At 36.1% G+C, this 14,679-nt stretch overlaps 1 protein-coding gene across 1 annotated transcript; it reads left to right on the top strand.

Annotated features, from left to right (window-relative positions):
- The first annotated feature begins 6,642 nt into the window (after positions 1–6,642).
- On the top strand, positions 6,643–8,015 carry LOC109415908 (uncharacterized). Its single transcript, XM_019689860.3, has 4 exons — positions 6,643–6,929; positions 7,169–7,257; positions 7,317–7,506; positions 7,568–8,015. The coding sequence occupies exons 1-4, from the start codon at positions 6,824–6,826 to the stop codon at positions 7,666–7,668; spliced, it is 486 nt and encodes a 161-aa protein (XP_019545405.2). The 5' UTR covers positions 6,643–6,823; the 3' UTR covers positions 7,669–8,015.
- Positions 8,016–14,679: the final 6,664 nt, after the last annotated feature.

Here is a 14,679-nt window from a genome sequence, read left to right as displayed (position 1 = left end):
TTTTAAATTGAATGCGGTTAGTTGGTCTGCCAATATCTGGGTGTGGCATCCCCCCTGACCCCTCCCACCTTTCTGGGTATTGAGAAATGCCTTGCCACGGGGGTATTTTTCGGCAATTTTATTGAATATCACACATATTATCATTCTGAAATTTGTATTGTAAAATTTATTTGGCCATAAAATGATCGCTCTGTGCTGTGGGCATGCCACCGCTACGGAACCAGTTCCGGACGTTCAGGTTTCCGGACATAATCTCCGGAGGAACCTGCTACATACTGTTTACTAAGGTTCGCATTCATAATCCCTTTTTGCGGCTTCAAATATTGAATTTAGAAGTATGATGTCTTAGAAGAGTTTGTTCTATATACTTAATTCTTTATTTTAAAATTTTCACCTAGATGATTAATCCACCTAAAAGTGCGATAGGAATACACTTTTCCCAAAAATAAAGATAGAGTATTGGAATCTTCTACAAAGTTGCAGAAAAGGGATTATTGGATAGTTTGCCGAACAAACTATTACCTTATTTGCTCAACTTTAAGAGTTATGTGTCATTATTTGTGGACGACCCCTTGTAATATGTTTTCGGATATAACTTTTTCTATGGATTTTTAGGATTTTTCGAGTGTTCTACAAAGTTGTTCTTTGTGATGGAATACACCTCATTTCTTCGTACTGGATTAACGCTCCTAGTGGAACAGCGACTGCATCTCTACTTGGGGTGAAATCCTAAAAAGCCATCCTGAAGTATGCTTGGAGAAATTCCTATGATTTTTGCAGAAATTACTGCTGGAATACCTCACTCAATTACAGTCACTACTTACTTACTACTTTCGGTCCTGGGCACCCACTAGATCCGGATTATTTTTCTTATTTCTCATTTATTCTCTTCTTTAATCATGAGAAACAGAGGAATAGAAGTTAGAGCAAGTTCCATCTTTTCCATGATTCTCGTTCTCTTGTTTGTTCCTGAAGAACGAGTAAAAAAGGAACATCTGGCCACGCTAGTGGTTACAACTGTGATTCTTTCAAAAAAAATCTCGTTTTGATTCCTTCGGGGATTTACATGACGATTATTTCGGAAATATTCTTACAAATTTTGCAGCTGGGAAGCAACTAGAAATTGCTTTAGGAATTATTGCTGAGATTTCTCCAGAAGTGATGCTGAAAATATTCCTGGAGAAATTCTAGTTAGAGTTTCTGCTGGTAGGTACTCTTAGAAAAAAAAAAATCTTAAGAAATCCATGAAGAAATCTATAAATGAATCGCAAGCATAATTTCTACAGAATACCTTGGAGAAATAGAAAAAGAAATCACTCACACGTGCTTTTCCCTCTTTCTAAATTTTGGTTAAAAATAAAAACTGACTAACTAACTAACCTTGGAGAAATCTCTGGGGGAGTCCTTGAAGGTATGTATAAAAATATGTTTAAAACTCCTTAGGAAAATTGCAAGAGGAATGTCTTCAGAAAAACCTGATGCATTTCTCTAAACGATTCCTACGGGGATTGCTGGAGAAATAGCTTCAAGGGTTCCTTCAGGAATTTCTCCGGGATACATTCAGATTTTGCTCTCAAAAATCCTACAAGAATGTCCGCTGGGGTTCCTGCAGAAATTCTCATTGCGACATTTGAAGTGATTTCTCCATGGACTCTCCCAGAAATTCCTCCTGTGCTTCTTTCAGAGGTTTTGACCAAGAATTCTTCCAGCAATTGCTCTTGAGATTCTTCCATAAATTTCTGCAAGGACTCACACAAGAATTGAGCGGGGGAAAAAAATATACTTTCGAGTAAATGAGATTTGAGTAAATAAAGTTTTCCATTATTTTTTCCTCCCATGCAAAATGAATAAGGTTTCAAAATGGACCCAGTTTTCTCCGATTCATTGTAATTCATCGTAAAAATAATCTTGAAAAAGTTCCTAAGAGCTTAAAATTATAAGAATTTTTTGATATGCTCAGCTCAAAATCGACAAAATGGTCACTTACACCCCTTTGCACCGGTACTCTTCAATTCTTCTTGCATTACCAATAGGAATTTCTTGCTGGGACTCCTCCAGTAATTCCTGCTGTAATTTATTCATAGATTTTTCCAGAAATAAGTAATTCCTATTGGGAATCCTCTAAACTACTGCTGAAATTGCTCCAGGACTTCTACTGGGGTTTTTCTAGACATTTCGGGTAGGTACCCTCCTGATTTTTTTTCTGGGATTCCAATGCAATATCTGCAGATAATCCTTCAGTAATTCCTGCAGGACTTTAAAGAGCAATATTTATATTTATTGGAGATATTCCATGGAAATCTCAGCAAGAATTCACTAAGAAATTCCAGAAAGTATTTTTGGAATCCCTGATGTTTACTGGATGTATTGCAAGAGGAATTCCTAGAGGTATCCTTGGAGAAGAATTTCGAGGAGAAATTTAGGAGGGATCTTCAGAGGAATACCAGCAGTCATCCCTACAAAAATTGCTGGAGAAATCTTTTGAGAAATCTTCTTAGAATTCCTCCATGAATGCTTGATGAGATTGTGCTAGAAGTTTCTGCCGGGATTCTTCCCTCGGCAAGGATTGTCCCTTTAAGAAACATTCTACAGTTTATTCAAATCCTCCTGGAATATTTCTATGAATTCTTGCTGTGATTCACTTCAGGAACTCCTACCAGGATTTCCCCAAGCATTTTTGCTGGGATTTCACAAGCATTTCCAGATGATATTTTTGCTGTAAGAGCTTTTAAGAATCCTCCAGGAATTGCTGAATAATTTGTGTCATTAATGGCTTGAGGAATCCCAGCAAGATTTCCAAGAGGTTTCCCACCTCGAATTCCCCGAGAAATCTGAATCAATTTCGACTTAATTTCTCAAAGGAATCTGAAGGAGACTTCCAACAAGAAAACGAAGAGAAATTCTTGAAACGATCCCTAGATACATTCTTAGAAGAAGCGCAAGAGAAACTCTGAAGGATGTTACAGAAGAGAAGTTACAGTAGTAGTTGGTGGATGAATCCAATCAATAATAATTCAATAAATCCCAACAAGAATGTCTATAGGTAATCCCAGAAGAAGCCTTTGATAAATTCCAAGAGGTATTACTAGAAGAACAACTTGAGGTATTCGTGATTTTAACCAAGCAGGCATTTTGGGGCAATTTGAAGAGAAATTTGTAGAGGAATGTTTTGAAAAAAAACCTGTAAAACTCACAAAAGGAACTTTTGTAGAAATTCCTGTGGACTGGGCATTTTAGAGTTTTTTTTTTTCGTAAATGAGGTCCTGAAGGAATTCTTAGAGAAATGCTCAGAAAAACGCAAAGAGAAACTTTTGGAGGAATCCAAGAAAAAGTATTTTGAGAAATTCTTTTGAAACTCCTCCACAAATTGATAATGGAATTTCTCTCGAAATTCTTGCTGAGATTGCCCCAGAGGTTTCTCCAAAGATACCTTTACATTTGCTGCATGTAATTCTTCCAAGGGTTCCTATAGGAATTCCATTTGTGGTTTCTCCAGAGATTTTTCAAGGATACCTTTAGGAATTTCCCTAGCAAAATCACCTGAAATTCTGGCTAGGATTCCTTCAGACATTTCCACTATTTTTTTCAGGAATTCTTGCTGGAATTTCTCAAACAATATCAGCTGAGATTTCTTCAGTAATTACTCTTAGGAGTGTACCAAGAATTCTTGGTACATTACCAGCAGGAATTGGTTGAGGAATTCCAACAAGACTTCCTGGTGCATTCTTTAGGAAATTATTGAATTAATGCCAAAAAAGTTTCTGAAGAAATTTCAAATGGATTTCCGGTATGAACTACTGGATGAATACTAAGAAAATTTTCTTTAGTGATCCTCGTAGAAATAGTTACGCGTGAAAGTTGGATTGCGCGTGTGCGAAGCCGCAAAGAAGAATACCAACAATAGCAAATTCACGAAAATCCTATGGACGCGCACTTTCACTCTCACTTTGAAGCGGCACTATGTCATCGCCGTAATATTCGAAAATAAGCGTTTCTTTTGTTTTCATGCGTGCTCACTTCCAACAAAAAATACGAAAAGAAGAAACAAAACAAAGTTCAGTCAGTAAAAAGTAACAACTGTGATTTCGTCTGCTGAAAAGAAATTTTCTAGGTTTCTACTTGTTTTTTTTTTCAGAAATTCTTTCTGTTATTGGTCTTTGCGTGCCCTTCGAGATTGATCCAGAAGTTTCTTCTGGTTATTCCTCTTTCTAAGAACTCCTCCAGAAGCTTTTTCCGGGATTTCTGTAAGAATTTCTTCCAAGATTCATTCAGGAATTTATTCCATGATTCCTCCAGGATGAAAGAATCACAGCAGGAAAATAAACAAAAATGTCTAGAAAAATCAAAGCATTTTTTTGTACGTAGGAATCTAATTGCATGAGAGTTTACAGTAATATTTTTTAGAGGAGTATTATAATCATTAAAAATAAAAAAAAAAAGTAAAGAGAATTTCACCAAAAACTCCATAGTCTTTTTAAATTTTTTGGAAGTTGAGATGCAGGCGCTGTACCACTTGGAGCGTTAATCCAGTACGAAGAAAAAAGCAGAATGAGGTGTATTCCATCACAAAAAACAACTTTGTAGAACACTCGAAAAATCCTAAAAATCCATAGAAAAAGTTATATCCGAAAACATATTACAAGGGGTCGTCCACAAATAATGACACATAACTCTTAAAGTTGAGCAAATAAGGTAATAGTTTGTTCGGCAAACTATCCAATAATCCCTTTTCTGCAACTTTGTAGAAGATTCCAATACTCTATCTTTATTTTTGGGAAAAGTGTATTCCTATCGCACTCTTAGGTGGATTAATCATCTAGGTGAAAATTTTAAAATAAAGAATTAAGTATATAGAACAAACTCTTCCAAGACATCATACTTCTAAATTTAATATTTGAAGCCGCAAAAAAGGATTATGAATGCGAACCTTAGTAAACAGTATGTAGCAGGTTCCTCCGGAGATTATGTCCGGAAACCTGAACGTCCGGAACTGGTTCCGTAGCGGTGGCATGCCCACAGCAGAGAGCGATCATTTTATGGCCAAATAAATTTTACAATACAAATTTCAGAATGATAATATGTGTGATATTCAATAAAATTGCCGAAAAATACCCCCGTGGCAAGGCATTTCTCAATACCCAGAAAGGGGGGAGGGGTCAGGGGGGATGCCACACCCAGATATTGGCAGACCAACTAACCGCATTCAATTTAAAATTGGTTTCAAATTTTTTGATTGTATGGTCTTTGAGTAGTAGCCGATTGAAAAAAAATGGTTCGTCTAGGGCTTTTAAGGGTTAAGAACATTAGTTTTTACGCTTATAAAAATTTTGTTAAAAATAATCGTTTGATCGTTGATCCTTATAAAAATTTTGTTGAAAATAATCTATGATACAGACAGTACTTCTATCAGCATTTTTAAAGGTTTTCTCTCTATGGTAAAAAAATTTCAGAATTTTTTTTTCTCAGTTTGTTTTTATTAAACTTCTGAGGTAATTTGACGTCGATTCCACTTAAAAAAGTTCGTTCAACGATGCATAGTTTTTGAGATATGATTTTATTGAAGTTTGGGATGTTTAAGAAAATTTTGAAAAATCGTGAAATTTCATCTGACGTTTTGCGAAAAACAAGTCCACTATGTTTTTTTCTTGAATCCCATATATGATTATTCAGCATGACCATGCTGAGGGTGACGGGTTCGATTCCCGGTCGGTCCAGGATCTTTTCGTAAAGGAAATTTCCTTGACTTCCTTGGGCATAGAAGTATCTTCGTGCCTGCCACACGATATACGCATGCAAAATGGTCATTGGCAGAGGAAGCTCTCAGTTAATAACTGTGGAAGTGCTCATAGAACACTAAGCTGAGAAGCAGGCTTTGTCCCAATGAGGACGTTACGCCAAGAAGAAGAAGAAGAAGAAGAAGATATGATCATTTTTTTTGTTCGGTAATTAAAACAAAAAAACCCTACTGCTTGCTGCATTCGTTTTAGCTGTATGGCAGCCTTTGTCATCTGAAGGATCGAAAGAGAGAGAAAAAATAGTTGAAGTAAAATGTGTTCAGGGACGCTAAGAAACTGTGTGGTACTTCTTATATTGCGTAGAAAATCTAAAAAAGTAAGAAACCTGATTGCCGAAAAAAAGTTTTTGAAATGATGTTATGATTTTTGGTTTTGATGAGGACATTTCTTAGGCAACTTGTTGGGAGAGTTAATATGACAAAGAGTTAAACAATGTTTAGTATTTAGCGATTAATAATGTTCAAATCATTATGAAAATACCTACGACAGTTTTTCAACATATCAGTTGAAAAGAAATGTAAAAATGTGGATCACAATATATTGTATTTAGAAAGAGATTAGTAGAAATCATCAGAATGGTTCATTTTGTTGAATAAACAAAATGAATTTTAAGTTTCTGAAACAGTCTATAGTACAGAATTGTGTTTTTATGCCACTTTTCTCCATGGGTGCATTTGAGTTCGTCTTCCCATACCCGTGATGTCATCAAATTTACCAGGCATCCATTCGATCCATACTCCGAGAAAATCCAACCACTTCAAATCGAAGCATAAACAAACCGGCCTCAGAGGAAACAAGAAAGTGATTGTTTATCCCTTTTATGCTTCGCTCATGATTATGTCAACTGAGAAGCCTTCAACGCCAGAACAGAAATGGAAAGTGTTCTGGTTCTGTGATTTCAGCTATCCCAAGCAACATTTGGCAGCTGCAGTCGAAACGGCTCAGCTCAGTCGTAGCGTGAGTGTTCGTTCTAACGGATTGTTGCTTACTAGTGGCGCTTCTTGTGCAGTTTGAAAAATAAGGAAAAAATGATTTCACACAATTCTTCCAGACTGTTGGGATATTTGTACGGGGGGTTGTGTCTTACCTGTTCCGTGCTCTTTCTGATCAATTCCAGCCATTTGTTAAGCTCTGGTAATTATTAAACAAAAGTGCAACGGTGATCAATATACATCGTCTTTTCCGTGCAAGAAGGTCTCAACTCAAAAAAATGTAGATTTTCAGAATGCGCAAAAATTGGCTGTTTTTGAGTTGTGCCTTTATTGCTTAAAATTGATAAAAACATTATTTGTTTTAGAAATGATGTTTTTCGACAGCATTATTTAAATGAATGTCCAAATTAAAACATTATCTACATTATCTTGCATTTTCAGGTGACAATTCGGGCATTGGAGCTGCTGCTCTGGTATTTGCAATCATTTCTTGTATTTTTGACATATACTTGATTGCCGGTATCGTATTGGTAAGTATGCTATTGTTCTTGGTTCTTTGGGCTCATAATGTGCATTCTGTGTTTCACAGCGTCATCAAAAATATGTAAAATATCATTTGGAGTTTATTTCCATTATTTACGTAATATTGTTGATTGGACTATTTGGAGGTTGTATTATCACGGCGATCGCGGTGACTGATGCAAAAAAAAACGAAATTACTAGCGCCATAGTGATCGGATCTACGGTTGCTTTCTGCTTTGGAGTTGTGACAATTTCGAGTGAGTTTATATGTCAGATTTGAAACCTAAACAGTACTAATTATTTTATATTTTCTTGTAGTTTTTTATACATTATCACTCTGGATCATAAATGGAATCAATAGTTTTATTAAATATGAAATAGTGCACTCCGTTACAATGGCCGAAGGTGAAATGTTGTAGATACATATGTCCGTTTCAAGGGCGTTTTCAACGTTAATTGACATAGCTTGTCATAAGTGTCCAGTCCACACTATGGAGTCGAATAAAATTTTTCAACAATAATCGATCATTTGAAAAGTTAGGCAATGATTGCAATACAATATCTCGAAATCCTTATGATTAGTTAAGATGACACTTGGGAGGCAACGAAGATCTGCTGTGCTAATCAGTAGTCTGGGACACTGTTCTATGGAGAAACATATAAATTGATAAATTCTCGTTTCTGTATACTTTTTGAATTCCATTTTGGTTCCATATCATTACTTACCTTACCGGTCAGACTAAGGTCTGAATCTACTGCTTTCTCTGAGTGCGTCCGAATTTCTCTTCCTGGCGCAGCCGCATCTTGCCGATTAAGAGATGATGGTCGGACGCAATTTCGGTGCTACCGTCAGTGGGGGTGTCATTGGGCCAAAACTGCATAGTTCATCCCTTTGTATGTCGTTACAACAATACTTTAGCTCTAAATCAATGTTGAATTCGGTAGACACGTTCATTTATATACTGTTTAGGATTGTTTAAAGTATAAATGCTTCAACTTTAAATTTGACAATAATATAGAGTAATTAAAATTGGCCCAATTTCACCCCTTCTAGGGGGTGACATTGGGCCAAACACTAAAATTCAATCAAAAATAGTTCACTGTGAAGAAATATCGCTTGCAAATCAAAACTAGTGAATGTATAGCTGCTTGCTCACAACCTATCAGTGCCTAGTCACTTTAAAATAACACCACAGACAAACAAACGTGAAAGTTTGACCACATTCATTGTAAACGATCATTGATCCATTACAATACATCCACTATCCCCTGGATATAACTCCAACTAGCATTATCAAAAGATAAAAGAAATATTTCCTCATCATCTACCTATAAATTGACACGCGTATTTTTAATTTAGCATGAATTCTACATTTATTTCTAAAACAAACGCCGTTTTATGCATAAAATAATGTGAATACTCGCAGTTGTTTTAATTCACATTTGTAGGGTTCTAGTACTGACTGCATTGTTTTTATATGGCCCAAAGTCACCCCCAAAATGAGTTATTCGCACTACAGCTCGAATTAACCCGTAAACACCCGGGACGATCTTCTTTTGGTAGAAATGCAATATCTTCTTTGTTTTAAAACATTTTACCCCGGATTTTTTTTTATAGTCAAGGGGAATAGTTGTGCTAAGAAATGCATGGTACCTCCCCCCTTTGCACCCTCCCCCCTTTTGCGGGGAGGCGAAAATACGTGGCTTTTTTTGTATTTTTTATAAATTCTACATGTTTTTGCTCAAACTTAATCGTTTTACTAATCATCAATAGTTTTCACTGATCCTAGACATGCAATGTATTACTACCCATCATAGTCTGTTGAAGTTTTGGTCCCAGAGCTATTCTAAGGCCTCCAAAGTACTCCGAAGTCTGTGACACAAATCTAACATTCTCAACCAAATTTTATACACGATGAATGATCACAGAACGTTGTCTACGGTACTCAAAAAGCCTCAAAGCACCACTAGAAAATTTATGGTACATGAATTGGGTGATCTAGGTCATCCAAACTACTCTGGAGTTCATTTTCTTAAGATCTAAAACATCTACCATCGTTTGTGTTCACTCTGTTCAAGAAATTTAGTCACGTTGATGTCCATTAGACTTCACAATGCTATAAGCAACTTGATATTGCGGTAGTTGGACATTCCGTGAAATACAAATGGCCTCCAATACACTTTGAAGTTTGGCTTAAGATATCTACATACTGTCTCATGCTTTAGTTGTGATTTTTTTCGTGGAATGTAGTCTAGAGTGCTGATGGAACCTCAGTGCACATCTATAATGCTTTTGGTACATTCATGGGATATTCCAGGCTTTCCAAACTATTCTGGAGTTAGGAACTTCAAGGTCTACAGGCTCTACTCTTGTTTTTATTCACTCTATCTGCATAATTCTTCCACGATTGTGTCTGTTGCACCTCATTATATTACGAGTATCTGTATTTGTTGCTAGTTGGGTGTCCAATGACATACACATGGACCCAATGTATTTTGAAGTATGGGTCGCAATATCTGTAAATCTTAGGATATTTCTATTGTAGCGAATGCTTGCGGAATATAATCTACGCTACTCTTAGAACCTCATAGTTCAATTCTGATAACATAGCAACATTCACTTGGTGATCTAGGTCATCCAAACTATTCTGGAATAAAGACCTTCATGCTCTACAAGCTCTACTCTTGTATATCTTTATTTTATCGATGTATGTACTTCTTCCACGATTACCTCTGTTGTATCTCATAATTTGTTGAGTATTTGTGTTACTTGTGCATCCACTGACACACAAATGTTCTTTATGGTATTTGGAAGTGTCGGAAATTACCCAAGAATTCCTCTAGGCGTTCCTCGGAAATTCCTTTAGGAGTCCCTCAGGAATTCATCGTGATGTTCTCCGATAATATCTCTACGAGTTGTTACGTTTGAAATGTGAATTAGAAAAAAAGTCTTAGATTTCGAGCATGGAGAATGAAATGATTCGTGCCCCTGCAACAGACCCGTCGATTCTATCAATCATCAACCAAAATCACATATATCTCAGTTTAGTACAGGCGACAGTTCGGCCACACATACTCCGACATCTACACGGCAACGCGACAACGATGATCACTAGTTCTATCGCCGACTTCGGGTGAAGCACACCACGCACGCCGATGAGAGAAGCAGAAAGATGAGACTAGCGTCGGTTCTCTGGTGAGCAATTATCTCATTCTTGTGCAGCGTAGCAGAGGAATTCCACGGAGTCATGTCAGTCGATCCTGAGCGACCATTTCAAAAATATCTGAAACTTTGCACAGGTTTTCAATTTCATATAAATCGCCATTTTTTGATATTAAACCTTCATATTCACTCACGACTAACTTTTCAAAAGGGTGTATGCGAAAATAGTTCTAAAATATTCTAAAAGCTGTACAACAAAAACGGATTGTTCGATTGTTATAAATTTTTCAGCAAAGTTAGATAACTAAATGATGATTCCTTAGAAAATATACACTGTAAAAAATTTCTTTTTCTACTTTGAAAAAATATGATATTTGTCACAAAAACTCAAATATCTCAAAACCCTATCTTTTTACCAACTTCAATTTTTTAGGGGAAATGGCCCATTATATCAGCTATCTACCATAAAATTTTGGTGATGGTAAACTGATAAACAAAAAAGTTAAGACATTTCAAACATTTCACAATTTTTACATTTAGTAACAAAAAAAAATTTTTTTCTGTGTAAATTATTTCGAGAATTATATTTTGATGCTGATTTTATTGTAAAGGCTACCGCCTGAATTAAACAAGTTGTTTTCATGATACTTTAGTTTGATTATTCGTAATTACTATAGTATCTATTTGAAACTTAGACGCGATCCAGTGTTGTGATCAAAAATATTGAGATTGTCATACTTTTTATTGTACGTGACTGGTGAAAAAATCCCTTGATAGTGTTGAAAAGCTGTTGATTATAAGAAAAATGGAATTGAATTTATTTTTAAGACAAAAGCTGTATAATAAAAGTTTTTTTATACGCGTATACGTCTAGTTTATCCGCAAAAAAAATCCCTCTTACACACTTATTTCTGAATTGCCTGTTCGGTACTTTTTTGACGAGATTATAACAGCAGTACGATCTCGGTAGTTTCGGTAATCGATTTTACTGAGGCTCAGTAAAACAACTGTCAAAATCGTATGGAAAAGGTAAACAATGCATTTTTGCTGAACGAGTTCGGTGCTCAGCAGTTTTAATCTCGTCAAAAAATTACCGAACTCGGTACACGGCGTGTGTATGGGAAAGGTTTATAACAAAAAATTGGGCATCGCCAAATTTTTCGCTATTCAAAAATAGAGACTTCCAGCTTTCATTTGCACGGTTCCTCAAAAAAATCCACCGAGGGATCTCGAACAACTTTTTCAGAATACTGTTTTTCCCCATACAAAATGAACGGTTCCAAATTAATCCCTATTTCTACTTAACAAACATACCCAATTTTTGTATGAAAAAGTTCCCCCGATGGAATATTTCGATGTTGGGCTTGAATGAAAGCTAGTAGCGTCAACTTTCACGTAACGTAAAAATTAGCGATGCCTATTTTTTTGTAATAAATTTCTTATACCAGACACACCGTGCGGTAATCAAAATTAAGTGTGTAGAGAACAGACTTTATGATCGGAAGAATGCGAGTAACTTCAACAACAACAAATGCATAAGAGGTACATACCACAGACAAACAGACGAAACGCCTAGAACAATTTTAGTGAAAATTCATCGCCCAGTTCACACTATCACCACCTGGTGGAAATGTTTCACGAAACACTGCGTTGTGCAATATCGTCATCAGAAGGCGCTAGTGTGAAACGTCAAACGCAAAGAAAAACGATGGGCGCTCTTCTTGTTATGAAAGCCACAACCAAGATTCAAAATGATCGTTGAAGGCGTGGTCAATGAAAATTTCGCCAGTGTTACGTTTGTTTGTCTGTATACATACCTGACAATGCTCACGAAAAAAACAAAAAAATACTACCGCTATGAATATTAAAAATTGTATAGTATTTTTTTTTCTTCAGCCACCAACACCAAACAAGTAAGTTAAAATTAATAAGTGATTTTGTTTATTATAATCTAACGAACAAGATGAACAGTCGCTTTCTCAAAGGTCTTCAACTCAACGCTCTCTTGTAGACCGTTTGATGAAAAAAAATGTTCAAAAGAGTTACGAAATCTCACCGAAAGCACCATAGATAAACTGAAAGAGACTGGTTATGCCCAAATGTCCACATTGTGTACAAAATTACGCATTTGCACGTCCTGCCGTCTAGAATTTGACAAACGAGCCATCTGTATATCATCGGTAAAGCAGGGCGCAGGAAGTTCGAAAACGACAACAACTGAGAAATTGCCATCAGCGACATCTGTTTAAACAATTTAATTACGCCCCTTTTCAAAAATGCCCTGTAATATTCTTCAACATCTATACCCATTTCAATATTTTTAACGTTGCAAAACACGCTTTCAACATTCATCTTGAAGAAGAGGGAAAACACTTGTCCTCAAATGTAACAGCAAATTAATGAATAAACGACTAATGCGCGGAGGGCGTGATAAAATCGGAACATTACGGTACATAGTATATTATATTATATGTATATATAATATATAATAAAAACAACTTGTTTTACTCACGCAAGGCCATTAACAATAAAATCAGCATCAAACTTCAATTTCCGGCCGAAATAATTTACACTAAAAAAAATTATTACTAAATGTGAAAATTGTGAAATGTTTGAATTGTCATAACTTTTTTGTTTATTTTCATGGTAGATTGCTAATACAATGGACCGTTTTCTCTAAAAAATTACGTTGGTAAAAAGATAGGGTTTTGAGATATTTGAGTTTTTGTGACAAAAATGATATTTTTTAATGTTAAAAAAGATTTTTTTCACAGTGTATATTTTCTTAGGAATCGCCATTTAGTTATCTAACTTTGCTGAACAATAAAATCAGCATCAAATCGCGATTCCCGGCCGAAATAATTTACACAGAAAAATTTTTTTTACTAAATGTAAAAATTGTGAAATTTTTGAAATGTTATAACTTTTTTGTTTATTAGTTTACCATCACCAAATTTTTATGGTAGATTGCTAATACAATGGACCGTTTTCCCTAAAAAATTCAAGTTGGTAAAAAGATAGGGTTTTGAGATATTTGAGTTTTTGTGACAAAAATGATGTTTTTCAATGATAAAATAGATTTTTTTTCACAGTGTATATTTTCTTAGAAATCACCATTTAGCTATCTAACTTTGCTGAAAAATTCATAACAATCGAACAATCCGTTTTTGCTGTGCATATTTTTGAATATTTTTGAACCATTTTCACATACACCCTTTTGAAAAGTTAGTCGTGGCTCTAAATAAAAATTTGATATCGAAAAATGGCGATTTAGATGGAACTGAAAAACTGTGCAAAGTTTCAGTTCAATAGAAAATCATGAATTAAAAATTTTCCTTAATTTTGATGCTGTTGCTTGGAATCGCTCAGCAGAAATCGTATCGTCGGTCGAAGCGAGGTCCGGTTCGAGAACTTTTCTACGGGTCGGCAATAGTAGCCGGCTCGGGAAGCAAGCTAGATGTGGTCGAGGATGTAGTCAAATCACTTACAGCATGAAGAGTTTAGTGCGGATTAGGGGGTCCAAAATTCGACCGTTACCCTAGACCATATTCCCGGCAGATAGATGGGTTCGGGAACAAGACTCGTGGCATATCCGGCGACACCGAGGCGGTGGAAAGAAGAACGTCGGCAGGACTGGGAACGCTGTTGCTTCATGGAGGCGGAAGATGGTGCACGAAACGTTAGGGAAGATACGATTAGGGAAGTTAGCATGGAGAGATGAAGAATGTAAGAAAAAAAAAAGATAAATAAATGTGAGGAAATGTGATTTTCCGTGTTCTAAATGCGCAAACCCTTAAGATGTTACAGAGTTCCTAGGGAATGTCTCACTTCCCGTGAAATTCTTAAGAAGTTTCCAAACAGTTTCTCGAAAATTTATTCAGGAGCTATGCTGGAATTCCTCCAGGAGTTCCTCAGTCATGAATTTTTAAAACTTTTCAAAAAATCCTGCAGGAGTTCCTCGGGATTCCTCCAGAAATTTGCCGAGGATTCCACGGGAGTCTCCCAAGGATTTCTTCATGCGTTCTTTAAAAACACATCAAAAAAGTTTTCTCAAGAGTTCCTCCAGGAAAATTTTCAGGGATTCCCCCAAGAGCTTTCCTAAGAATTTCTCCAGGGATTCCTCCAGCGGTTTCTCTAGGAGTTCTTCTAGTGATTCCCCCAGGGATTCCTGCATGGGTTCCTCCATGGATTTATCCAAGAATTCATTCAGGTATTCCTCCAGGAATTTCTCCATAGCTCCCTCAGAAGTTCTTCCAAGATTTCCTCC

The sequence above is a fragment of the Aedes albopictus genome, chromosome 3 (genome assembly GCF_035046485.1).
Source record: "Aedes albopictus strain Foshan chromosome 3, AalbF5, whole genome shotgun sequence".
Taxonomy (NCBI): Eukaryota; Metazoa; Arthropoda; class Insecta; order Diptera; family Culicidae; genus Aedes; species Aedes albopictus.
Note: the sequence above shows the minus strand (reverse complement) of the source record. Positions and strands in the feature narration are given on the sequence as shown.

Coding starts and splice junctions, on each gene's coding strand:
- LOC109415908 (XM_019689860.3), top strand. CDS start 6,824: ATGATTTCACACAATTCTTCCAGACTGTTGGGATATTTGTACGGGGGG. Junction 6,930..7,168: donor CAGCCATTTGTTAAGCTCTG/GTAATTATTAAA, acceptor TTGCATTTTCAG/GTGACAATTCGGGCATTGGA. Junction 7,258..7,316: donor TGATTGCCGGTATCGTATTG/GTAAGTATGCTA, acceptor TGTGTTTCACAG/CGTCATCAAAAATATGTAAA.